Source organism: Ranitomeya imitator, chromosome 2 (assembly GCF_032444005.1).
Source record: "Ranitomeya imitator isolate aRanImi1 chromosome 2, aRanImi1.pri, whole genome shotgun sequence".
Taxonomy (NCBI): domain Eukaryota; kingdom Metazoa; phylum Chordata; class Amphibia; order Anura; family Dendrobatidae; genus Ranitomeya; species Ranitomeya imitator.
In genome coordinates, this window is record NC_091283.1 from 32,307,262 (window position 1) to 32,333,380 (window position 26,119).

At 45.7% G+C, this 26,119-nt stretch overlaps 1 protein-coding gene across 1 annotated transcript in view; it reads left to right on the forward strand.

Annotated features, from left to right (window-relative positions):
* Positions 1–11,324, forward strand: part of LTB (lymphotoxin beta) — a 24,987-nt gene extending 13,663 nt beyond the window's left edge. The window contains exons 2-4 of the mRNA XM_069746420.1: positions 9,241–9,265; positions 10,348–10,401; positions 10,632–11,324. Coding sequence (XP_069602521.1) covers positions 9,241–9,265; positions 10,348–10,401; positions 10,632–11,023 — 471 coding nt within the window. The 3' untranslated portion in view covers positions 11,024–11,324. The remainder of the gene's footprint in view (positions 1–9,240; positions 9,266–10,347; positions 10,402–10,631) is intronic.
* The last annotated feature ends 14,795 nt before the right edge of the window (positions 11,325–26,119 follow it).

A 26,119-nucleotide genomic window follows, 5' to 3' on the forward strand; every position in this document is an offset into this window, starting at 1 on the left:
GGCGCCGGCGCAGCACCTTCTTCCTGCTTGAGCGGTCATGTGACACCGTTCATTAAGATCATGAATATGCGCATATTCATGATCTTAATGAGCGGTGTCACGTGACCGCTCAAGCAGGAACGAGCTGCAGTGCAGACGCCGAGACCATCGCTGGAGCAGGGTGAGTATTCAAGGCAGCGGCAGCGGCGGCGGCGGGGGGGGCCCTGGAGCGGGGGGAGGCACTGCCAGTCCGAGCCTGCCTGCCGGGCCCGGGCCCCTGACCTGCCGGGCCCGGTCGCACTGGCGACCGCTGCGACCGCGGTAGTTACGCCACTGTCTATCTATTTATTATCTACTAGATTGTGGCCCGATTCTAACACATCGGGTATTCTAGAATATGCATGTCCCCGTAGTATATGGACAATGATGATTCCAGAATTCGCGGCAGACTGTGCCCGTCGCTGATTGGTCGAGGCAACCTTTATGACATCATTGTCGCCATGGCAACCATTATGACATCTACGTCGATACTGTGCCCGTCGCTGATTGGTCGAGGCGAATTCGCGGCAGACTGTGCCCGTCGCTGATTGGTCGAGGCAACTTTTATGACATCATCGTCGCCATGCTGTGCCCGTCGCTGATTGGTCGAGGCCTGGTGGCCTCGACCAATCAGAGACGTGGGATTTCCAGGACAGACAGACAGAAAAACCCCTAGACAATTATATATATAGATAATCTCTCTCTCTCTCTATCTATTATCTATCTATCTTTCTATGTATTATCTATCTATTATCTATCTTTCTAGAATAAAAAAGAGTTGAAGCAGCACACCGTACTGTAGTTATAAGGTGCTCTTTATTGGTCCATATGGCAACGTTTCGTTCCTAGGTGTGGACCGTTCTCAAGCCTGGTATGTGCCTGTGAGGCTCTGCACCCTATTTTCAACTGTGCTGTTCTTTGTTTTTTCTTTTATCTACCTATCATCACCTATCTATCTATTATCTATCTATTATCAATATACATAAACCCAGACTCATGGTAACGGGTGGCCCAGGAATAAATCCCGGCCCCTCTAGCTACAACTCCCAATGCATCATATACAAAAAACAGGAGGAAAACAGGGAGTGTTTTATAAAAATAATACAAAGTTTTATTACAAATATACAGTAAACCACATACATTTAAAATCAGATACAGATACCAAGAGGGAACCTCAAATACACCGGACCGGAATAGTACAAGACAACTTATAGTGCATAGTAATGTACTCCACAAATGAAGGATCAGTAACCTCCAAAAAGAGCCCCCGCCACAGACTGTATCACCTGCCCATATAGCTCACGTATACCAGTAATCAATCCGACCTTAATTCATGTAAGTTAGGCTAGGGAACAATCTAGGAGGGGGTTAATGTGAGGAGAGTGGAGAGGCATAAGTATCCAGCTCAATAGCGTTAAAAAAGAGACTCCCCCTTGAAAAAGCGAGCGGACTTACAGCGAAACGCGCGTCGGGGGCATTGCCCGATTCTAGGGCTCCTCAGCACCTGTGGTAAGAACCGGTTGTGAGCAGTGTCTTTTGGTGGGGCTTTTTTTAACGCTATTGAGCTGGTTACTTATGCCTCTCCACTCTCCTCACATTAACCCCCTCCTAGATTGTTCCCTAGCCTAACTTACATGAATTAAGGTCGGATTGATTACTGGTATACGTGAGCTATATGGGCAGGTGATACAGTCTGTGGCGGGGGCTCTTTTTGGAGGTTACTGATCCTTCATTTGTGGAGTACATTACTATGCACTATAAGTTGTCTTGTACTATTCCGGTCCGGTGTATTTGAGGTTCCCTCTTGGTATCTGTATCTGATTTTAAATGTATGTGGTTTACTGTATATTTGTAATAAAACTTTGTATTATTTTTATAAAACACTCCCTGTTTTCCTCCTTTTTTTATCTGTCTATTATCTATCTATTATCTATCTATCTATCTATTATCTATCATCTATCTATTATCTATCTATATTATCTATCTATTACACTGGTCAACGCAATTTTTCTGGCAAAAGGTTTTAAAACATATTTTAAATCAATTTTGGCTGCTGATTACGAATATGAACTCCGTTTTTGGCTATCACATCAGGACTTCGAGATATTTTCAATTTTTGATGAAAATCACTCCCAATGTTTTATGATAAAAACACATGATTTTCGGTACTGCATTTTGTATATTTTTAATCAAGGAATAACGAAGATTACAAAGTCTATGTACAGTAAATCAAATATACTTACAGAATTAAACTACAAAATATAAAATCACATATATATGGCACACAGATGAATGACAAATGGCCGTTATTATTTGAACTTTCTTTTCTGGGCTGATCTGTGATGTACGGCTTCTGGGTTGTCTCTCATCAAGCTCCAGCAATAGTCGCCACCATATGTGAGTCCACCGGCCCTGATACCGTTCTTCCATTGCTTTAATGTCCTGATGAAAACGCTCCCCTTGTTCCTCGCTCACATCCCCAAGGTTCTCTGGAAACAAGTCCAAATGGCTGTGGAAATAGTGAATCTTGATACTCATTCTACATCCAAGATTTCACAGACTCATTGGTAGCTCTTATCTATCTATCTATCTATCTATCTATCTATCTATCTATCTATCTATCTATCTATCTATCTATCTATCTATCTATCTATCTATTATCTATCTATCTATCATCTATCTATTATCTATCTATTATCTATCTATCTATCTATCTATCTATCTATCTATTATCTATCTATCTATCATCTATCTATTATCTATCTATTATCTATCTATCTATCTATCTATCTATCTATCTATCTATCTATCTATCTATCAGCTATCATCATCTATCTGTCTATTATCTATATCTATCTATCTATCTATCTATCATCATCTATCTATCTATTGTCAAATTCAAATTCAAATTCAAATGAGCTTTATTGGCAGGACTAAGTACATGTTAGCATTGCCAAAGCATATGGTAAAAATACGGGGGTGGGGGAGGGGGGGCATATAGAGGTCCAGGGAATATCAAATTCCTTTTAGAGGATAGAGGATGTTTCCAGGGTGGGGTATAGGAGTCCATGACATATCGGGCTCTTTAGTCGGGGGATAGGGATATGTCCAGTGTTGGGGTATAGGAGTCCATGACATATCAGGCTCCTCTTAGTCTGTGGCAGGCACTGACATATTCCGCTGCTACGGCCACTGCACTTTCCTCTTCCCCCAGTATTATCGGCAGTTTCTCTTCCTCCTCCTTGGAGGTGAAATCTGGGAGGAGATCAGACAGCCTCTTGAAGTGAGTGTCCCTCACTGCGGAGTATTTGGGGCACCTCAGCAGGAAGTGGGCCTCATCCTCCACGGCCTCCTGGGGGCACTGCTGGCAGAGTCTGTTCTCTCGAGGCTTGTAGTTCTGTCGGTGCCGCCCGGATTCGATGAGTAGGCTGTGGGCGCTCAGTCTGTACCGGCTCAGGATCTGTCGATCTTTGGGGTTTTCTAGTTTCTCTAGATATGGGGCCAGTTTGTACTCCCTCTGTAGATTCCGGTATATTGTCAGTTTCTGGGATTTGTTTATGTCGTTCCTCCAGATGCTGAGATATTCCTCTTTGACTTTGTGTACCATTTTCTGGATTTCACCTTTTGTCAGGCCATGGAGGTTGATGGCTTGGTCAGACTGGCTTTGGGTACTTTTCCTTGGGAGGCTTCCTGAGGCTTCCTGGTGTAGGAAGGCTTTGTGATGGTAGGAGCTGGGACTGCTACTTTGTAGATGAGCCTTGAATGACAGCGCCTTCTTCTTTATTGCGATGTGTAGTGGGAATCTGCCCAGCTCTGCTCGGCAGGCGCTATTTGATGTGCTCCAATGGACTTGGAGAAGATGCTTGCAGAACTCTAGGTGGAATATTTCTGTCGGCCCAGCGTCCCACTTTGACCAGTTTGGGTATGAGACTGGGCCCCAGACCTCACTACCGTATAGAAGAATTGGGGCAATGATGGAGTCAAAAATTTTTAGCCATACGGTTACTGGTGCCTTGAGGTGGTACAGACGCCTTCTGATGGCATAGAAGGCTTTGGATGCCTTGTCTTTTAGTGACTCTATGGCTTGCTTGAAGCTCCCTGACTGGCTGAGTTCTAGGCCCAGGTAGGTGTACCTGTTGGTTTCAGTAAGTGGACGGTTGTCTATCATAAAGGTAGGATTGCCAGTGGGTTTCTGCTTTCTTTTCTGGAACACCATGATATTAGTTTTTTTCTCGTTGATTGGCAGTGCCCATGTGCTGCTGAAGGTCTCTAGGATTTTCAGATGATCTTGGAGGCCTTTCTCAGTTGGTGATAACAGCACGAGGTCATCTGCATACAGCAGAAATTTCACCTGGGTGTCATGGAGGGCGAGTCCTGGTGCTGAGGAGGACTCTAGGGCCACTGCCAGCTCATTGATGTAGATGTTAAAGAGCGTTGGACTGAGGCTGCAGCCCTGTCTCACTCCTCGACTTTGTTGGAAATAGGCTGTCCTCCTTCCGTTGACCTTCACACTGCAACTGTTCTCTGTGTAGGAGCTTCGGATGACATCATATGTTTTGCCTCCTATTCCGCTCCCCAGCAATTTTAGGAATAGTCCTGGGTGCCACACTGAGTCGAAGGCCTTCTTGAAGTCCACAAAACAAGCGTATATCTTCCCGTTCTTTGTATTGTGGACGTGGCTCTTGATGAGGCTGTGCAGAGTGTAGATGTGGTCAGTGGTGCGGTGGTTTGGCATGAACCCTGCTTGGCTCTTGCTGAGGACGTTGTGCTCGGTGAGGAAGGTGAGGATCCTCTTGTTCAGGATGCAGTTGAAGAGTTTACCCAGGTTGCTGCTGACACATATCCCTCGGTAGTTTGCTGGGTCGTACTTGTCCCCATTTTTGTGTATAGGGGTTATGAGGCCTTGGTTCCAGTTTTTGGGGAAGCAGCCGGCCTGCAGTACAATATTAAATAGTTTTGTTATCGCAGCCTGGATGTCTGGAGGGCTGTATTTCAGCATTTCTGGGAGGATCCCATCTGGACCACTGGCTTTTTTACCTTTTATCTGTGTGATCCTTTCTGTTATTTCTGTCAGTGTGATTGGTGTATCCAGAGGATTTTGGAAATCTTTGAACTTTTCCTCCATATCTTTCAGTTTTTTCACAAGCTCTTTTTGTGCCAGGTTCAGGTCTTCACTTGGGATGTCATTGTAGAGGTCCTTGAAGTACTGGAGCCAGATGTTGCCGCTCTGGATGTGGAGGCTGTTGCTTTTCTGGTTGGATCCAAGGTGATTCCACAGTTCCCAAAATTTGTTGTCTTCAAGGGCATCTTGGAGTTGGAGGAGTTTGGTAGAGATGTTGTTTTGCTTTTTCTTTCTGAGGATGGCTTTGTAATTTCGTTGTACGGTGTGGTAGGCTTCTCTCAGAGTGGGGTTATTGGGGTCTCTGTGTTTTTTATTTGAGGCCATTCTTAGGGCCTTCCGTATGGTCTTGCATTCTTTGTCAAACCAGTTGTTGGGATTTTGTTTACTCGGTCTCTTGTTGATGCTTCTTTTCAGGTCAGACATTTCTGCCATGGCATATAGAATGTCGTTAAGGTCTCTTACTGCTAGGTGTACTCCTTCTGGGTTGAGTTCATACACGTTATTATGGAAACATTGGAGCTTCTCCTTGATCTCTGGTCTGTTGATGGCATCTTTGTATTTTGGGGCCGACATCTTGGACCATTTGAAGGATGGTGGCAGGCTAAAGAGGCCGGTCTTTTGCGGGGTTTGTGAGGGTGATTTCTTTGTGGATTTGATGTATAGGAGCAGTTGGTTATGGTCTGACAGATGTGTTTGTGGGGTGACTATAAGGGCGCCAATATTTGTAGGGTCCATATCTGTGATGGCATAGTCTATCACACTGCTGCCCACATGGGAGTTTAGGGTATGTCTTCCCAGTGAGTCTCCCTTGGTGCGGCCATTGAGGATACGAAGTCCAAGGCTTCGGCATAGGTTCAACAGCGTTCTGCCACTTTTATTAACTGTGCAATCATAGCTGTTCCTGTCGGTGTGCACTGGGTTGTCACAGTCGGTATCTGCTCCAAGTATATAGATGTTTCCATCAGTGGTCAGGTAGTCTCTTTCTCTTCCCGTTCTTGCGTTGAGGTCTCCGTAGATGAGAACGTTCCCAAGAGTCTGGAAATGGGCAGCTTCAGTCTTTAGGGTCTCAAAGCTGTCTGGGTTGAAGTATGGAGACTCTGGAGGAGCTACGTAAGCTGCGCAGAGGTAGATGTCGGCCTGGGATGTAAGGATGGAGCGGCTTATTCTTATCCAGATATGGCTGTCTCCTCTCTTCACTGCTCTGATATGTTCATGGAGCTCTTCTTTGTACCATACTAATATTCCTCCTGAGCTCCGGCCCTGTTTGATGTTTTTGTTTTTCAGGGCGGAGACAGAGAATTCCCTGTATCCGATGGGGACATAGGATTCATTATTGGCCTTAGTCCATGTTTCAAGGAGGATCTGTATATCAATGTCTTTCAGTCTTTGGTTAAAGTCTGGGTCATTTGTCTTGTATCCAAAGGCTGAGGTGTTCAGGCCCTGGATGTTCCAGCTACTAATGATTAGAGTTGACATTGTGCAGCTGTATACCTTGTAATGGGCTGTCCTGCATAGGACATCTTGGGTTGCTGACTGGTGACCTTGTTGTAGGCAATTGGTCCAGTCGCGTCAGTTTCTTGCATATGGAGCTGATCATGGTCTTTATTTCTGCCAGCTCACTGCCCTGTTTCACTCTGTGTGGAGAGGGTGGTGTCTTCCATGGTTTGTGTCTCTCATAGACTGGTTTTCCATACAGGTTGCAGTTTTCAGTTCGTTGAGCATATTCCATTTTAGGTCTGTTAGTTGGTGCTCTTCCTATAGGTTTTCGGTTTGTATGGGTTCTTGGTCCAGGGACTCTGTTGAGTACAATGTCTTTAAGTTCTTTGGCAAGAAGGCTGACTCCTTGGTTGTTAAGATGTTTGTCATCATACAGGTGGTGGAGGTTTATGATGGGATGTTGTGCCAGGGTGATGTCTAGCATCGTATTGATCTTGGCTATTAGTTCTCTGTTGACGTCTTGGGTGATGTATTGGAAGGAATCTTTTCTTGGCAGCAGAGATGACAGGATGATCTTGCTGCTGGGGAACTTCTGTTGTGTGGTCTCTGCCAGCTGACACAATTGTCCTGCTACCTGCTGGTGTTGGTCCTGGAGATTGTTGGTGCCAGTATGTATGACGATGTGGTTTGGGTTGGTGAAATATGGATTGTCAATTACGGCCTTTGCTTGTTCTATAGTTGAGCAGCGGATTTTGGAGACCTTTTTTCCTGGGAAGAGTCGCCTTGTATTGAGGTATTTTCCGTTGGAGTCTATAATCAGGACTATATCAGGACATGTTGGTTGGCTGCTCCTATGGGAGATTCTGTTTACGTTCTTCTTGTTGCTCTGTCCTGTTGTTGTGGTCTGCTTTTGTTCTAGATTTGGGGTTTGTTTGGTGCTTGGGTCTGGCCCATCCTGTGGTTCTTGGTTATTTTCTCTTTTGCCCTCAATATTTAGGCAGTTCTTTAAGTTAGTGGTGGTTTGGCTGTTAGCTCTCATTGTGTCTTCACCTGTCTCCTTCCCTGGGTCCCCCTCCTGTGTTAGGGGTGGTGTCTGGCTCTTTAGGTTTTCTATTTCTCCTTTTAATTTAGCATTTTCTTGCCGTAGTTCATATAGTTCATGTTTGATTTCCTGCACCGCTGAGTCCAGTGCACACTTCAGTCTGGTTATCTCTGCATCTGTTGGGTCATTTGTCTGTCTTTGGATCTGTTCCTTAAGCAGTGTGAAGTCCCTCTCCAGCTGGGACAGGCATTCTCTGAGGGTGTCCAATGAGGGGAGTGCATTATTAGGGCTTTGGGCTGCAGGGGGGTCCCTGGTGGTCTTTTTTGTACGTGTGGGCCCATCACTCTTTCTACGTGCTGGCTTTTCTATTTTATATTTTTGAGCCTTGAGTTTGATATGAGGGAAGATTTCCTCAAATGCCTCGAGGTTGTCCTCATTGCCCTGTATGACTATTATGCCAGAGTGGTATAGATTGATGGTGAGTGAGATATCCTCGTTTTGTGGGTCTTTTACTCTGATTTGTCGGCCCCTGTTGATGCCATTTTTTAGAATGTTTTTATAGTATTTGCAAAAGGCTGTGTGCCATGCCTCAGGCTGCTCACTATAGAAGAGATAATTTGTTTTTCTATTCTGTTTCTTAGTAAAGTCTGCAAAGAGAGTTTCTGGTTCCTCTTTGATGATGGAATGTTGTATGTATTGTCTATCTCTATCTATCAATTCTATCTATCTATCTATATATCTATTATCTATCTATCTATCTATCTATCTATCTATCTATTATCTATATCTATCTATCTATCTATCTATCATCATCTATCTATCTATTGTCTATCTCTATCTATCAATTCTATCTATCTATCATCTATCTATTATCTATCTATCTATCATCTATCTATTATCTATCTATCTATCTATCTATCTATCTATCTATCTATCTATCTATCTATCTATCATCATCTATCTGTCTATTATCTATATCTATCTATCTATCTATCATCATCTATCTATCTATTGTCTATCTCTATCTATCAATTCTATCTATCTATCTATATATCTATTATCTATCTATTTATCTATCTATCTATTATCTATTATCTATCTATCTATCTATCTATCTATCTATTATCTATCTATCTATTATCTGTCTATATATCTATATTATCTATCTATCTATCTATCTATCTATCTATCTATCTATCTATCTATTATCATATGTTATCTATCTATTATCTATCTATATCTATCAATTCTATCTATCTCTATCTATCTATCTATCTATCTATCTATCTATCATCTATCTGTCTATCTATCTATCTATTATCTATTATCTATCTATTATCTATCTATATCTATCAATTCTATCTATCTCTATCTATCTATCTATCTATATCTATCTATCTATCTATCTATCTATCTATCTATCTATCTATCTATCTATCTATCTATCTATCTATCTATCTTTCTATCTATTATATCTATCTATCTATCTATCTATCTATCTATCTATCTATCTATCTATCTATCTATCTATCTATCTATCTGATATTTTGCAGTGTTTGCCTTTCTTCTCACCATAAAAGTTGTTTTTCAATAAATTACATTTGTCTCTTTTACGTTACAGACAGCACAGAGCCAGAGACTAAAAGGTAACATCATCAATATCACAGACTTTGTGTCAGTCGCCCTGTAAGAGGGAGCAGTGATACCCCTGAGGGCGCCCTTGTGGGATGTGACCATAGTGAGGAAAGACTGCCATCTACTGGCGAGGCGCAATCAGGTGGAACCAATTTGTACAGGAAGAATTGCAGGGGGAAAAGCTTCATGTGCTGGACCTGGTCAGGGGACTCGTAGTCCGGAGTCCTGGGATATAACAGCCCTACTCACCAAACCGCAGGCAGATTTACCGCCAAGAGAAAGAGGGGAGCAGACGTGGACCAGAAATAACGCTTAGGCCCGCGTGGCAGGCCTCAGCGGGAAGTCTGTGCCATCAGGACGCCGATCATCGCCTGACAAGGTTCAGACTACGTTCAGGAAGACCCAGAGTTCCGACTGTGGTGGTCAAGACCAGGACCTGCGCCCTACGGTGGTAAGGACCCAGAGACCAGATGTCATCTGTGAAGAGCCGAGCCCCACTTCTCTCCTCTCCAGGCCCAGCAGACATTCGCCAATGTTCAAGCAGCGAAGATCTGTGAGGAGACAAGGACTAGAGAGGCACGCCTGCGATTGTAGAGGGACGGCGCGAGTGAGCAGGGCAGTTACATCCCACTTTGACGTACAGTACCGTGTCTGCTCGGGGTCAGGACAACAGGTTGGGAGGGCCCCAGTTGGTGAGTGGGAGGCTCAACGCCCTTTAATAGACTTTGTCGGAAAGACTTGCGACCTAGCGGGAAAGTCGGTGACCCCCAGTTCCACTAGCATTAAAGAGAGAATCTACATGGTAACTCCCGTGAATGGGTGTACCACCTTTGTGAAGAGGACATTAGTATTATATCGGGAAGAACGTTGATCTCTCCGGAGTATTGCTTGTAGATAAGTCTCTATTTGAGAAGAGCATGTAACTCATAATACTGGTATACGGTGATTGAATTTTTTGTCTTGTAGACCTGTGATTAATTCTGTCTGAATGAAACGAGTTGCAGTGTAAATCACGGTGGATGAAACAAGAGTCACGTGATTGTTCAGTTACATACAAGCAGATGAGTGACTATGTTACTTTCATTTCCATCAGATAAGACTAACTGCCAGAAGAAGACTTTCACAAAGCCGGCAGCACATCTAATTGGTGAGTTCATTCATTATCCTTAAAGGGATTTTCCAAGTCATCAATCTGTGGTCAGGTGGGATCTGGCCCAAGTTTGTCACTGTGATACATTGGAAAATAATAAATAATTTCAGCTTTGTGAGCGGCATAAGAAGAAAAGTCTGTGTAATGCTTAACCTCTCCTGCGGAGGCGCTGCAGGAGAATTCAGTACGTTTTGCCATTTGCACACATTGTTGTCCTCTCTTTACAGGGCAGAGTCCATCGCAAGAGAAGATCCTCAATTGGAAAGAGGCATTTATACAAAGCATTAAGCCTCCTATGAATACAACCCTGGAGGCCCCCAAAAAAGGCCTCTACTATGTCTACTGCCAAGTTGGATTTGAAGGAATGGACGCTAATTTGACGTTGTTCAGCCAAGTCATCACCTGGAATAATTCATCAGATGAAAATGATATCCTCATCTTTGGTAAAGAAAGTGTGACCGGTCGACCTCTACGTCAAAGAACGTGGCACGCTAGCCTTACCCTAGGACGCCTGGCAAATCTTGTGAAAGGGCAAAAGTTGTACGTCTATGTCAGCCATCCGGACCTTGTAGATTATACCGAGGGAAAGACTTTTTTTGGGATTGTCATGGTATCTTGATAATGATGATGTAAACGGTTTGAAAATGAACTGTTAATACTCACCGACTTACAAGGGTGTTGGTCCTGTTTATTTACATGTTTTATAGCCCCCGCCAACATAAATTACCATTTGCACTTTCTTTTCTTTGTTGTTATTATGGTCAAATGTTGGCTAGCTGGTTAGCTCTGAGTCTATTTGGTAACATGATGTTGTTTAATCTTTACTGCATGTTGTGTGTTTTGTAGGTAAAAATATAGATATGGGGCCAAGTAGCCAGAAGGGGATATGATAGAGGCTAAGTTGTTTGCTTGGTGAGTAGATGTCGTCCAGGTAATTTATGGCTCTGCTTCCCTTCACTCTGGGTCAGTTGCAGAGGGCACAAGCAGCATCAGCTTCCCTTCACTCCGGGTCAGTTGCAGAGGACACAAGAAACATCAGCTTCCTTTCACTCAGGGTCTTTTGCAGAAGGCACAAGAAACATCAGCTTTCCTCCACTCAGGGTCAGTTGCAGAGGACACAAGAAACATCAGCTTCCTTTCACTCAGGGTCAGTCGCAGAGGGCACAAGAAACATCAGCTTTCCTCCACTCAGGGTCAGTTGCAGAGGGCACAAGCAGCATCAGCTTCCCTCCACTCAGGGTCAGTTGCAGAGGGCACAAGAAACACAAACTTCCCTTCACTCCGGGTCAGTTGCAGAGGTCATAAACAGCATCAGTTTTTCTCCACTCAGGGTCAGTTGCAGAGGACACAAGCAGCATCAGCTTCTCTCTACTCAGAATCAGTCGCAGAAGGCAGAAGCAGCATCAGCTTCCATTCACTCAGGGTCAGTTGCAGAGGTCATAAACAGCATCAGTTTTCCTCCACTCAGGGTCAGTTGCAGAGGACACAAGCAGCATCAGCTTCTCTGTACTCAGAATCAGTCTCAGAAGGCACAAGCAGCATCAGCTTCCCTCCACTCAGAGTGAGTCGCAGAAGGCACCAGAAACATCAGCTTCCATTCACTCAGGGTCAGTTGCAGAGGGCACAAGCAGCATTAGATTTCCTTCACTCAGTCAGTCACAGAAGGCACAACAAACATCAGCTTTCCTCTACTCAGGGTCAGTTGCAGAGGTCACAAACAGCATCAGTTTCCCTCCACTCAGGGTCAGTTGCAGAGGGCACAAACAGCATCAGTTTCCCTCCACTCAGGGTCAGTTGCAGAGGGCACAAACAGCAGGTGGAGATCTATGTCTGCAACTTATTGGAGAGTGAGAGGCAGATAAAACTATGAGTCTGAATCAAGTCACGAAGAAGAAAGCCACCTATAATGTGGGTATACGTGGCTGATGGTCCTGTGACCGAAGTATGGCCAAGATGAGGCCTCATGGTGCGATAGATAGAGGAGATTGACTCTGTAACTGTCCCTGTCCTGGGCAGAGAAGTTTAGATAGCCATTTCAGGAGAGGAAAAGTGCTGTTCTAGCAGAGAGCCACCCCATAGCAAGACAGGCGATTTGGAAGGATAAAGGCCATTCGTGATGTCTCGGTGACAGAGATATGGGGCCACGTTGTGAAATGAAGCTAACTTCAGTAAGTGTGTTGTGTTGCCAGTGGAGATTATTGACAGATGCCTGAAGAGATCAGGGGGAGACCTATTGCAGGTATAGAGAGTAAGACAAGGGACACAGATGTGAGTGACAAAGAACGTCTCAAACTAGGGACGAGGAATAAAGCCATCCATGATGTAGGCCTAAGTGACTGAGAGTCCTGTGACCAGTGTGTGGCCATGAGGAGATCTGAGGTCAAGAGCAGACACTGTGAATATTTTTTTTACAGGGTTTAACTGACCAAGTCTCAAAGAAGAGTAAAGATGAATCATTGTTGTGACTGTTGTATCCGTCTTTCCTCAACACCCTAAGAGAGGAATCCTCTTGAGCTGATCGGAAGACTATATCTTAGGTATCCAATAATCCATCTGGTGAGGATGGTGGCGCTTGGAGGTGGTGCAGATGCCAAGTAATCCATGAAACAATGAAGTTGAGGATGAAGAATCTCAAATGAAGAGAGCCTTTTCTCAGCCTCATCTTCCATGGCTCATTAATGTCAAAACGTTGCCACTATGAGAAGTTAGATGTGGTTAACGGCTTGAGTGTGCAACAGTGCAGAGGTGGGCTAGATAGATATAGCATGGAGTTACGGGGGTATATATTTTCTATAAGTATAAAAAGTTTACAGGACTCGGGTACACTGCTACCTCTACTCTTTTACAGCTATGTCCCTGGTTTTGGGTTAAAATTTGAAGCTGTTTTTAGGACTAAATATACTTCCTGTATTTGTGTGACTCCGCCCATGACTACATCAGTACCTCCCATGCTTATTAAAATACACAGCTTAATTTAATAGGATCGCTAATATGTAAGAAAAGGCATGTTAGATTATTTCTATGCACAAGTATGTTATCTTTTTGTGGAGAATATATGGAGTTTTATCTTTAATGTAAAATCATTTTCAAAATAAATCTTTACTTGCGTTGGTTGGCGAATTCAGATTTTAGTACTGCAATATTCAGCAGGGCCCATATTGCAGCATATAGGGCCCCTGTTTATTGGGCCAACACTGTATTTCCAGGGCCCTATGAGTCGCCCGCAGGGCCGTTGGGTACTCGGTACTGGGTCCAGTAGTTAAAGGGGATGTCAAGGTGGCTGCGACCCGGTCCGTGGACCTGGGTGCCCAAATAAAGGAAAAGGTCTTTTAAGGGTTTAATAAAGTTTGTTCGTGACGCCACCTGTGGTATTCGGTCAGAGGGGACCGACGCTGCTTAAAGGGTTCCACTGGGGTGATGTTATGGCAGCTAGATGGTATAACTTCCCACAGGTGAAGTAGGTCCCCAGGGCTCCCAGTGTGTAGCTGGTGATGGTTGGTAGTGTATAAAGAAACGGAGGACACAGGTTTGCAGTCTCTTTACCTAGTTTACTGGAGACTTCAGGTATCCAAAGTCCAGGGCACCAGATCACAGGTACAGGCAGGGTCCGGCCGGCTTGGAAGCAAGTTCAGAGTCCCCTTTACCAGGTGTCGTTAGAGGCCTTCCTACCAGCGCTTTGATGTAGACCCTTGCTGCCTGTGGCTTCAATCAAGGTCCTCACCGTTCTCTCTGTCCTCCATAAAGGTGGGACACAAACCCGTATGACAGGTGACTCGAGCCTTTTCACGGGGACTCTATCATGACCCGGGCTCTATGTGTCACTGTGTCTCCTGGTTATTTGGGCGGTATATAGGGGAGCCACCCACAAACTGGGCCAGGGCTCCCCTTCTGGCCTGGAGTGTGAACATGTTGTGTGCTTTGTGGTTACCTGATAGAAGAGATCTTCCCTTGCTTCCAAGCGTGATACCACTCTCCCCATGAAGAAAGCAATGCCACCGTAACAACCAGGACCCTGGAGTGTTACACCTATCATCTGTACTATTAATGACGGGGTATGAAGAGAGTTCTGGCACTTGCATTTTTTTTCATAGTATAGAGGTACTATGTTCACAGAAGTTTAGGAAAGGAAGCGCTGCGGCGATCAACTAATTTCTCCAAAATCGCAGTTTTTTTGTAACTTTGCCTTAAGAAATGTCAGAAAAAAAATTGGAAAGTCATATGAACCTCAAAATAATGATGATAAAAGTGTAGCTCATACCGCAAAAAAACAAGAGCAAACGTATTGAATGAAAAATCAAAAATAGGTTTTTGAAGCCGAGGAGGAAAAATTTGAAGGTGAAGAGGGGCCAATTGGTCGTAAGTGGGAGCCCCCTTTTTGATGTTATAAGACAACCCCTTTAAGCCATAAGTATAGGCTGTAGATGTACTGGTGTATCAGGAGCCATTACTTATAATCATAGGACGGGGATGTTCTCCATTACACTTTACCTTTAATCTTAGTCACGTTAAGAACAATATAAATTGCATTTACCTCCCACACTCGGCGGCAGGAAAATAACAATCAGCGGGATCGATGCTGCTTTATTTTGATGTCTTTTTCAAGGAAAATCCTGGAAGAAATAATAGAAGAAAATCCACATCACTTAGAAAGATCATTGTTTTTATTTATGAAGGAAGCCGGGTCTATTCTCGGCAGACGTGAGATCACTGGAGAAATGTGCCGCACAAAGCCCTAAAGAAAAATCACCGTCATCTCAAACTAAAGGGTTAAAAAAAGTGAGTGACATCACCCAATCTTCAGTGGAGTATGGAGATTATTATTATTATTATTTATTATTATAGCCCCATTTATTCCATATGGAGGGGTATACATAATAAAAACAAGTACAATAATCTTAAACAATACAAGTCACGATTGGTACAAGAGGAGAGAGGACCCTGCCCGCGAGGGCTCACAATCTACAAGGGCTGGGTGAGGATGCAGTAGGTGAGGGTAGAGCTGGTCGTGCAGCCGTTTGGTCGACCGGTGGTTACTGCAGGTTGTAGGCTTGTTGGAAGAGGTAGGTCTTCAGGTTCATTTTGAAGGTTTCGATGGTAGGTGAGAGTCTGATGTGTTGTGGTAGAGAGTTCCAGAGTAGGGGTGATACGCGAGAGAAATCTTGTATGCGATTGTGGGAAGAGGAGATAAGAGGGGAGTAGAGAAGGAGATCTTGTGAGGATCGGAGGTTGCGTGCAGGAAAGTACCGGGAGACAAGGTCACAGATGTATGGAGGAGACAGGTTGTGGATGGCTTTGTATGTCATGGTTAGGCTTTTGTACTGGAGTCTCTGGGTAATGGGGAGCCAGTGGAGGGATTGACAGAGGGGAGAGGTCGGGGAATAGCGGGGGGACAAGTGGATTAGTCGGGCAGCTGAGTTTAGAACAGATTGGAGGGGTGCGAGAGTGTTCGAGGGGAGGCCACAGAGCAGGAGGTTACAGTAGTCGAGGCGGGAGATGATGAGGGCATGGACCAGGGTTTTTGCTGATTTTTGGTTTAGGAATGTACAGATCCGTGAAATATTTTTGAGTTGAAGGCGGCAGGAAGTGGAAAGGGCTTGGATATGCGGTTTGAAGGAGAGATCAGTGTCAAGGATTACCCCGAGACAGCGAGCTTGTGGGACTGGTGAGGGTGGGCAGCCATTTACTGTAATGGATAGGTTCGTTGGGGGGGTCGCATGAGATGGGGGAAATACAATGAATTCTGTTTTGTCCATGTTAAGTTTTAGAAATCTAGTGGAGAAGAAGGATGAAATAGCAGATAAACATTGAGGGATTCTGGTTAGTAGGGTGGTGATATCTGGTCCAAAGATGTAGATCTGTGTGTCATCAGCATAGAGATGATACTGAAAACCGTGAGATTCTATGAGCTGTCCCAGGCCAAAAGTGTAAATGGAGAAGAGCAGGAGCCCTAGAACTGAACCTTGCGGGACTCCGACAGATAGGGGGCGAGGTGAGGAGGTGGTGTGTGAATAGGAGACGCTGAATGTTCGGTCAGTTAGGTATGATGAGATCCAGGATAGGGCCAAGTCTGTGATGCCAAGGAATGAGAGGGTCTGTAGTAATAGGGAATGGTCCACTGTGTCAAAGGCAGAGGACAGGTCCAGGAGGAGGAGGACAGAGTAGTGTCGTTTGCTCTTGGCGGTTAATAGGGCATTGGTGACCTTAGTTAGGGCAGTTTCAGTGGAGTGGTGTGACCGGAAGCCTGATTGTAAGTGGTCGAAAAGGGAACAGGTAGATGGGAGGACAGTTCAAGATAGATGGATGTGTTGTTCCAGTAGTTTTGATGCATAGGGGAGAAATTATATAGGGCGATAGCTAGTTACAGAGGATGGGTCAAGAGAGGGCTTTTTGAGGATAGGTGTGATTGAGGCATGTTTAAAGCTTGAGGGGAAAACACCAGTTGTTAGTGATAGGTTGAAGAGATGGGTTAGAGTTGGGAAGAAGACTGTGGCGAGGTTTGGGATGAAGTGGGAAGGGATCGGGTCAAAAGCACAAGTGGTGAGATGCGATCTTGAGAGTAGAGTTGAGAGTCGATCTTCTGTAATGGTGGAGAAGATGGTTTTGGAGGTGGAGGGCTGGGTAGTTGGGAGGAAGGGCTCTGGGGGTTGTCAACTAAAACTGTCTCTGATGTTCTCAATCTTCTGCTTGAAAAATGAGGCAAAGTCTTCAGCTGAGATGAGTGGGGAGGGAGGAGGTGTTGGGGGACGAAGGAGAGAGTTGAAGGTGTTGAATAACTGTTTGGGGTTGTGAGACAGGGAGGATATGAGAGATGAGAAGTAGGTTTGTTTAGCTGTGGCGAGTGTGGTCTTGAAAGTAGTGAGGGATTGTTTGAATGCGATAAAGTGCTCGTTGGAGTGGGATCTTTTCCATCTCCGCTCTGCAGCCCTGGAAGCTCGCCTCAGTTCTTTTGTCAGGCTGGTGTGCCAGGGCTGTCTGTTGATTTTACGAGCTTTGGTATGTGTGAGAGGGGCAAGAGATTCCAAAGCTGCAGCTATTGTGGTGTTATATAGAGCGGCAGCATCATCCGCATTGTGTAGGGAACTTATGTCTGTGAGAGGGAGGAGGGATTCAGAGAGTGAATGTAGATCAAGGTGTTTAAGATTTCTGCGAGGGTGTGCAAGTTTGTGGGGTGGGGATTGTAGATAAGGAGTGTAGAGGGAAGAGAATGCGAGAAGGTTGTGGTCAGAGAGAGGAAGAGGTGAGTTAGAGAGGTTAGATAGGGAGCAGAGGCGGGTAAAGATGAGGTCCAGTGTGTGGCCATCTTTGTGGGTGGCTGTAGAAGACCATTGAGTGAGGCTGAAGGAGGAAGTGAGAGATAGAAGCTTAGAGGCAGCTGAGAGGGAAGTGTCAATGGGGATGTTGAAGTCGACCATGATGATAGTGGGGATGTCCGCAGAAAGGAAATTAAGTAGCCAGGTGGTGACTGGCCCTGGGGGGCGGTAAATGATAGCCAGTTGGAGGGGGAATAGATCCGCACAGAGTGCACCTCAAAGGAAGGGGAAGGGTAACAGAGGGTGGCAGTGGGATTGGGGTGAAGGAGCAGTTATCTGACAGGAGAAAACCAACTCTTCCGCCATGCTTGCTGCTGGGGCGGGGTGTTTGAGAAAGGTGGAAGCCACCATATGAAAGTGCAGCAGGAGAGGCTGTGTCAGAAGGGGTGAGCCAGGTTTCGGTTATGGCGAGGAAGGGAAGTTTGGTAGTAACAAAAAGATCGTGGATGTAGGAAAGCTTGTTGCAGACCCAGTGTTGAGATCCAGTGTTGTCACCCGCCGAGCCAGCAGGGGATACTCCCTTGAAGGGACATGTGATTGGGTGCACAGTATGAGTCCGGTATGACTTCTGATGAATTTTGTATGGGATCTCTATGAGTCCGGTATGATTTCTGTATGAATTTTGTATGGGATCTGTATGAGTCCAGTATGATTATTTCTATACAAATATTGTATGGGATCTGTATGAGTCCAGTATGATTTCTGTATGAATATTATATGGGATCTGTATGAGTCCAGTATGATTTCTGTATGAATATTGTATGGGATCTGTATGAGTCCAGTATGATTTCTGCATGGGTCCAATATGAATTCTGTATGCGTTCTGTATGATTTCTGTATGGGTTTTATATGAATTCTGTATGGATTCTGCATGAATTCTTCGTGGATGAAGTATGATTTCTGTATGCATTTCCATATGAATTCTGCATGAGTCCAATATGAATATTTTACCCGTTCTGTATAAATTCTGTATCATTTCTGCATGACTGCTGAATGGCTTCTGTATAATTGCTGTATGTGTTCTGTATGGATTCTCCTATGGCTTCTGTTTGAGTTTGGTATGATCTCTTTACCTGTTCTGTATGGGTTCTTTAAAACTTCTGCATGTGTTCTGTACGACTTCTGTGCAGGTTAAGTGTAAGTACTACATGAATTCTGTATGAGTTTTGTATGAATTCTGTATTGCTTCTGATTGAATTCTGTATGGGACCAGTATTATTTCTGTATGGGTTTCATATGAATTTTGCATGAATTTGGTATGAATTCTTCATGGGTCCGGTATGATTTCTGTATGGGTTTTATATGAATCCTGCATGAGTCTGTAAGGTGCCTGAATGAGGTAGTCATGGGCGAGATGCTGCTTCTGCTTGCTCCAGCCCCTTACAGACAAAACGTGTCCTAGCCCCGGTGTGCTGCTGTGTGTGGGATGCATCGCACTTACTTGTGACCCATAGGCCTCCACTAGCTCCAGGCTTTTATCTTCCAGAACCTTCGCAGAAAACAGTCCAGGGGACACTGGAAACGTTTACTTGGTAGCTTTCGGTCATTCCAACCAGGTATATAGGATAAGGCCCAACGGGTTACAGTCTTTCCCACAGGTACTGGACTTAACTTCAGTCCTGGTTCTCGGTATTGGTAGACCATCCCTCTTGCTAACTCTTCTAGCACTAGGAATTCTTTTCCACCACTAGCAGTGGATTCCATCACCTCCCGCTTCTGAAGGTTTGAGTCCATCTTTCCCTGCAGCTCTGCAAGCTTAGCGTGCCCAAGAACCCCAACGTCCATCTTGAGGTTCCCAGGCTGGCAGACGGACTCGCATGGAAGGTTATTTTGGCAATCCACTGCCCCGAGTAACCGTTACAGTTAACCCTGTCTAGACTAAACTGTAGCCCCAGAAGGTTTTGCTCTCAGATAACATGCATCAATATGAAATACATTTAAAGGGACTCTGTCACCTGAATTTGGCGGGACTGGTTTTGGGTCATATGGGAGGAGTTTTCGGGTGTTTGATTCACCCTTTCCTTACCCGCTGGCTGCATGCTGGCTGCAATATTGGATTGAAGTTCATTCTCTGTCCTCCATAGTAAACGCCTGCGCAAAGCAATCTTGCCTTGTGCAGGCGTGTACTATGGAGGACAGAGAATGAACTTCAATCCAATATTGCAGCCAGCATGCAGCCAGCGGGTAAGGAAAGGGTGAATCAAACACCCGAAAACTCCGCCCATATGACCCAAAACCAGTCCCGCCAAATTCAGGTGACAGGTTCCCTTTAACCATATTTAGCCACTTGGGGTGTCAGGGAGTAGAACATAACCTCCACCACTCCTACATTCCCCACACTTTAATGATGGTCATCCTCAAACTTGTTGGACCTTAAAAAAGGAGTTAATGCATAGATCATAAAACAATGTAAAAGCATTTGGCTGAAAACTTGCCCCAACATTTTTTCTTTCTTAATGGACACCTTCTTGGTTAAGGGCCCCGGAACAGTAACTGTGTCCATAACTTTTAAAACTTTCAGCAGCACCAGTCATTCTTGATAAGGACCCAGGAAGCAAAGTGTTCATGTCCATATTTTTAACAGGGGCCCATAGGCCAACTCAACAGTAGCCCTTTTTGTCTAAGAGCACAGACCAAGAAATGCACAGTCTCTTTTACTGAGGATATCAGACCCTCATGGTTGCACCAGTGCTTGCAATTCCAGCAGAAAAAAGCGCAAATGGCACATCAAAACAAGCAAAAATTGAAGATAGAGTCAACTCTAGCCGAGTTGACTTTCACAGGTCTTCCCAGCCTCTGAGGGTAATAAAACAGTCTCTCGGATTTCTTCCATTAGCAATCAACACAAACCCTGAACATCATATAAACAGTCTTTAGCTGAGACAGGGACAGCTCGCCCCCAACATGGATTTTTCAAATGTCTCAACCGGTTTTGACCGGACAAGACAAAGATGATTCCCCATTAAATTTTAAATCAACGCTAGAGTACATTGGGCCCTGACCATCTCCCGTTTCACGATTTCTTCATTGCATCCCGCTGCTCCTTCATAACAGCAGCAAAGATGGTAGGGAAGGCTTGTCTCCTCCACTTCCAGGGCTGATCTGGAAATTTCACAGGCCTGAGATAATTTCCTCTGGACATGGCACTTCCACAGCCCACTTAGGAGGACCTATAGCTGGTCACCTGAAAGTTCTGGACCACCTGTCCCTCCTTGGCCCTGCTTCCCTCAATTGGCCCCTTCTTCATGGGACCCAACCACTTAGCTCATGCCTCCTGCAAGCTTGGTGATCTTGCCAGATCAAGCAGCTCAACCGTCTTTCGTCCCTCCAGGGGATCTTGATGAGCATTTCCTGGCCCTGTCAGAGTTTACTCTGGGGGGTTTCCCCTTCTCTTCACAGGGGTCACAATTTTTTGTGCTTGAATAGACCCCTCTGTGTATTCTTTGGCCTGATTCTGCTGGGCCTCTCTATGGGCTCTCCTCAGCAGGAACTCCCAGTATCTCTACCTCATGTCTTCAAAGTTGTGGGGTCGTACCAGGGCCCCTGCGTACCAGCCCTTTTGACACTCGCACTTGACAAACTCCACAATCTCACCTGGGTACAGACCGTGGAGTCAGGAAGGCAAATACGTCCACTTTACGGCATCGTGGCTTACATAAACTTCATGCCCAGTCCATTCCTCATCCAGGAACCGAAACCCCTTCTTAATGTGAAAGTCAATTATGCTGCTTCTAGTCTGGACGTCCCCTACCACCTCTCGTTGGGCACTGTTTGACCCCTCTATTCACCTCCTCAGGTACAGATCAGTCCATTTCCAGCGGGCCAGCAAATCGTCCATCTTAGGTGGGCATTCCGTCATCCACCTCAATCAGTAGTCAGGAGGACTGTCAATAGGTGGGGTGCTGAGCAAGTCCCATTCTATCTCCCGCCAGTTAATTCTAGGGAGCTTACTCTTTCTTTTCCTCGCTTCTGCCAGTGTCACGTTGTGACGGTCTTCGGTAAAGCAGTAAAGCCTCAAACTGTCCCTGGCACTTGGACTCTAACTATCCCTGTCCCGGGGGTACTGTTGAAGGAAGAGAGGCCCAAGTCTCCAACCTAACTATGCTCCTGTTAAACCCTGGTCTGTTCCCTTCTCCACCTGATGAGGCATGGGACAGAAATGTAATGTAAACAAGTCACAAAAGACAAAACAGGGATAGCAGAAAATCTCTATCATGCAAAAGCACTTACCAACAATAGGGAGGAGGACAGGGACAGGTAGGAATAAACTAACAGGGAACAGGAGATAAACACACATGTTACAGCAAACCCCAGAACACTTCTACAACAACTCTACTCCAAACACTTAGCTTTATCACATAGCACAGGAAGACTATTCTTTCACCGAGCTGCATGTTTCTGACCATTTTCCAAGGGTTGTGTTGTGAATTCAGCTTTTGGGCTCCCTCCGGTGGTTGTAGAGGGTAATGCAGTTGTGACTGGACTGCAGGATTGGACAGGTGTATTGGACATTACAGTTTTGTGCATATTCATGTTTTTGTCTTGTTCAGCTTTGTCTGTGAAAGATTTTTTACAGCTAAGCTGTGTCTCTGGAGATGCAGATATTCCCCCCATGTCTTTAGTCATATGTGGTGATTCGTATTTTCTGTGGTGGATATTTTCTAGTGTTTTTATACTGACCGCATAGTACTCTTTTCTATTCTTTCTTTTTAGCTAGTATGGCCTCCTATGCTAAAATCTGATTTCATATCTGCGTGTGTTATTTCCCTCTCCTCTCACCGTCAATATTTGTGGGGGCTATCCTTTGGGGATTTTCTCTGAGGCAAGATAGGTTTCCTGTTTCTGTCTTTAGGGGTCTAGGGAGCGTTAGGTACCCCCCACGGCTGCTTCTAGTTGCGCTGCTAGGTTCAGGGTTTGCGGTCAGTACAGGGACCACCTTCTCCAGAGTCCGTCTCATGCTGCTCCTAGGCCACCAGATCATAACAGGGTTGTTAACCTCTTCAGCACCAGAAGAAACGAAATCCATATAATATGAAACACATCACACCATCTCTGAAGAAGACCTGCAATTCATTACCTGACATGACCGTCTAACTCCAGGTTTTCCAGGGGGACGTGACACCCTTAAGACAGCCAGGCTGACATCAGTCTCCATCCACAGCACCTCCTCAGGAATTCTCCTATCTGTAGTTGGAGCAGGGACCAGCTGCATTAAGGCATGTTTGCCCTCTCCAGGGGATGCTGTCTCCATGCTGGCGATCGCCTCTCCCTCAGTCTAGGGAACCTCTTCGCTTGGCAACTGGCTTCAACATATCACCCGCAACTAATGCACCAGGAGACCTACCTCTGGCTGTGGTATATTGGACCACTGGATCACCATCTGCAGGGGGTTGCAATCTCTGATCTTCATCCAATGACTTCCCATTGCAGCCCCGGGGGTGACAATTAAGAAGATCTCCTCTATCTCCATCTCCTCCTCGCTCATTCCCATCAAGCTGTCAGGGTTGCTCCCTGACGATACGCTTCCTTCACGTCCAGCTCCACCTCTTTCTAGGCACGTCATGTCTTACTTTTATCGACTCCTCCTTTGGCCACACCTCCTGCCACTTCCATCTTCCACCCGATAGGCCGTGCTTCAAGTTGCGCCGTGCCCTCCTCACGTATGCACCTTCCATTTCGGGCTGGATCCTGGCTGGAAGGTGCATCCCTCTCTGGGCTGGTACTCATGGGGGCTGGCCATATGTATGTGCCCTTGAGTGTCGTCCACACCCACAATAGGCGATCCTTCTCTTTTCTTCACTGCCGCCGTCACCATCTTAAAATCCATGCTTCTGGCCACCATCTTGGGCCACACATATTCCGGCGCTCTTCCATTGGCTCCACGGGTCTTCCTTACCCCTTCTTCATGTGAGGAATCGGCATCCTGACGACTATGCCAAATGTAAGGTGCCTGAGCGAAGTAGTCATGGGCGAGCTGCTGCTTCAGCTCACTTTGGCACCCTACAGACAAAACGTGTCCCAGTCTCTGTGTTCTGCTGTGTGTGGGGTGCATCACACTTACTTGTGGCCCATAGGCCTCCACTGGCTCTAGGCTTTCATCTTCCCGAACCTTTGCAGCAAACAATTCAGGGTACACTGAAGCTCTTAAAATGGTCAAACTTTTACTTTGCAGCTTTCAGTCATTGCAATCAGACATATATTATAAGACCCAATAAGTTACACTCTTTCCCATTGGTACTGGACATAATTTCAGCCCTAGTTCTCGGTATGGGTAGAGCATCCCTCTTGCTATCCCTTCTATCACTTGGAATTCTTCTCCACCACTAGCAGTGCACCTGGATTCCATCCCCTCCTGTCTCTGAAGATTTGAGTATAGTTCCGCAGGCTAGGTGCATCCAAGGACCCCGATATCCATCTCAAGGTTCCCAGGCTGGCAGACGGACTCGCACAGAAGGGTTCTTTGGCAATCCACAGGCCCTAGTATCAAGGTCACATTGTCCCTGGCAGCCTATAGCCCCAACTCCAACTGAACTTGACACTTCCTGAATTTGGCACTGACTCCTAGCTCCTCCTTCCAAACCTGGTCCGGCTGTTACAGTTTACCCTGTCTAGGCTAAATTACAGTCCCACAGGGTTTTGCTTTCAGATAACATACATCAACATAAAATGCATTTAACCACATTTAGCCACTTGGGGTGTCAGGGAGTAGAATATCAATTCCACCACTCCTACAAGTCTGCTATGAAAATTGTACCTGTTCTGTACACATTCTGCATAATTTCTGGATGACTGCAGAATGCCTTCTATAAGATTTCTGAATGGATCCTGTATCGATGGTCTTCTGACTTCTGCATAAGTTTGCCATGAATTCTTTATCTGTTCTTTATGGGTTGTTTAAGATTCCAGCATGTGTTCTGTATGGAATCTGTACGACTTCGGGGCAGATTTAGTGTAAGTTTTATATGAATTTGTATGGGTTATGTATGATATCTGAATGAATCCTGTGTGATTTTTCACCATCCCTTCTGCATGCCTTCTGCATTAATTCTGTATAACTTATATGTAAATGTCTTCTGTATGTATGTTCTTCTACTGTATCTTCTTATATATTCGGTATCAATTCTTTACCTATGCAGTAAGGGTTCTGCATGACTTCTGTATGTGTTCTGTGTAACTTTTTATAATTTCTTTATGGGTTGTATACAGTAGCGTAGCTACCAGGTGTGGCATAGGGGGCCATTGCCCCAGGCCCGGCGCTCTGAGGGGGCCCACCCGAAGCTACGCTACTGTAACTGTGTTGGTGTGCACAGCACGCCGATACAGTTATATTCTGTAGCAAATCAAGGAGAATCGATCTCCCTGCTCTGCCGCCCGGCCGTTACGGGGCCACTGAGCAGGTGGGGGGCCCCCGGTACCCGCAGTGGGCCCCCCACGTGCTGGAGAGCCCCAGAGACCTGGTCGTTGCAGTATGGCCCCAAGGCGAGTAGCGGTACGTCCGATGGCACTAAAGAGTTCTCCTGACCAGGTATCACCAGAACACATTACACTTCACACTCCGGCCACTAGGGGGAGAAAAAGGCTTTATTTATTGAGCCACTCCTCACACTGGTAAAACTAGTGGCTGGGGAGGAAGTTAGTCAGAAGCTGACTGGGTTGGAACCAGGCAACATCCCGTGGCAGGGGGTGCTGCAGGGAGAAGACGCAGGGGGGTCCCTGTCAGGCGTGGGAACCTGGCCGGTGCCTAGCGAACAGAACGTGATGGAACCGCGCCTGCACACCTTGCGGCGGTATCCTAAGAGAGAGACAAGAGGGGAAGAATATTGTGGAACAGTGTGAACGAGATCAGCACAAAGGAGAGCCAGTAAGAGTCGTGCCGAGAGAGGAAGGCAACAGCTTACTGAGGCGCGTAGTCGGTGGCCGGATCACCGTAGGAGTAACTGACTTCAGGCCTTACTTCAAATTCTGCTGGACAGTTGATTATAGGTTGGCTGTCTACCTTTTACACCTACGAAGACATAGGGGGCAACATTGGGAGAGGGGCGTCTCTAGGGTCCCGGAAGACCTCCAAGCCTTCCCGTCAAACGGGTGGCGTCCTAGCCATAACATATCTGGTGGACGTTAGAAACTAGCAACATCTGGAACCAAAGAACGAGAGAGAGAGAGAAAGCTGTAGAGAACGAATGAAGGAGAACAGCAGTTGTGAGGACTATTCCGAATGCTCAGCAGGGTAGGACTACAACACACAGGCGCTAGCGGTAGGCAACGATTTCCATCTGCGAGGGAAACTCTGGATGTGCCCATCGGACCGGCCGGTCTCTGATAGCCTGGTTGAACGTGCTCTGGACTGAGTGTATTGAAGCCTTCAGTAAAAAAGGTAAAGAGACTGCAACCCTGTGTCCTCGTTA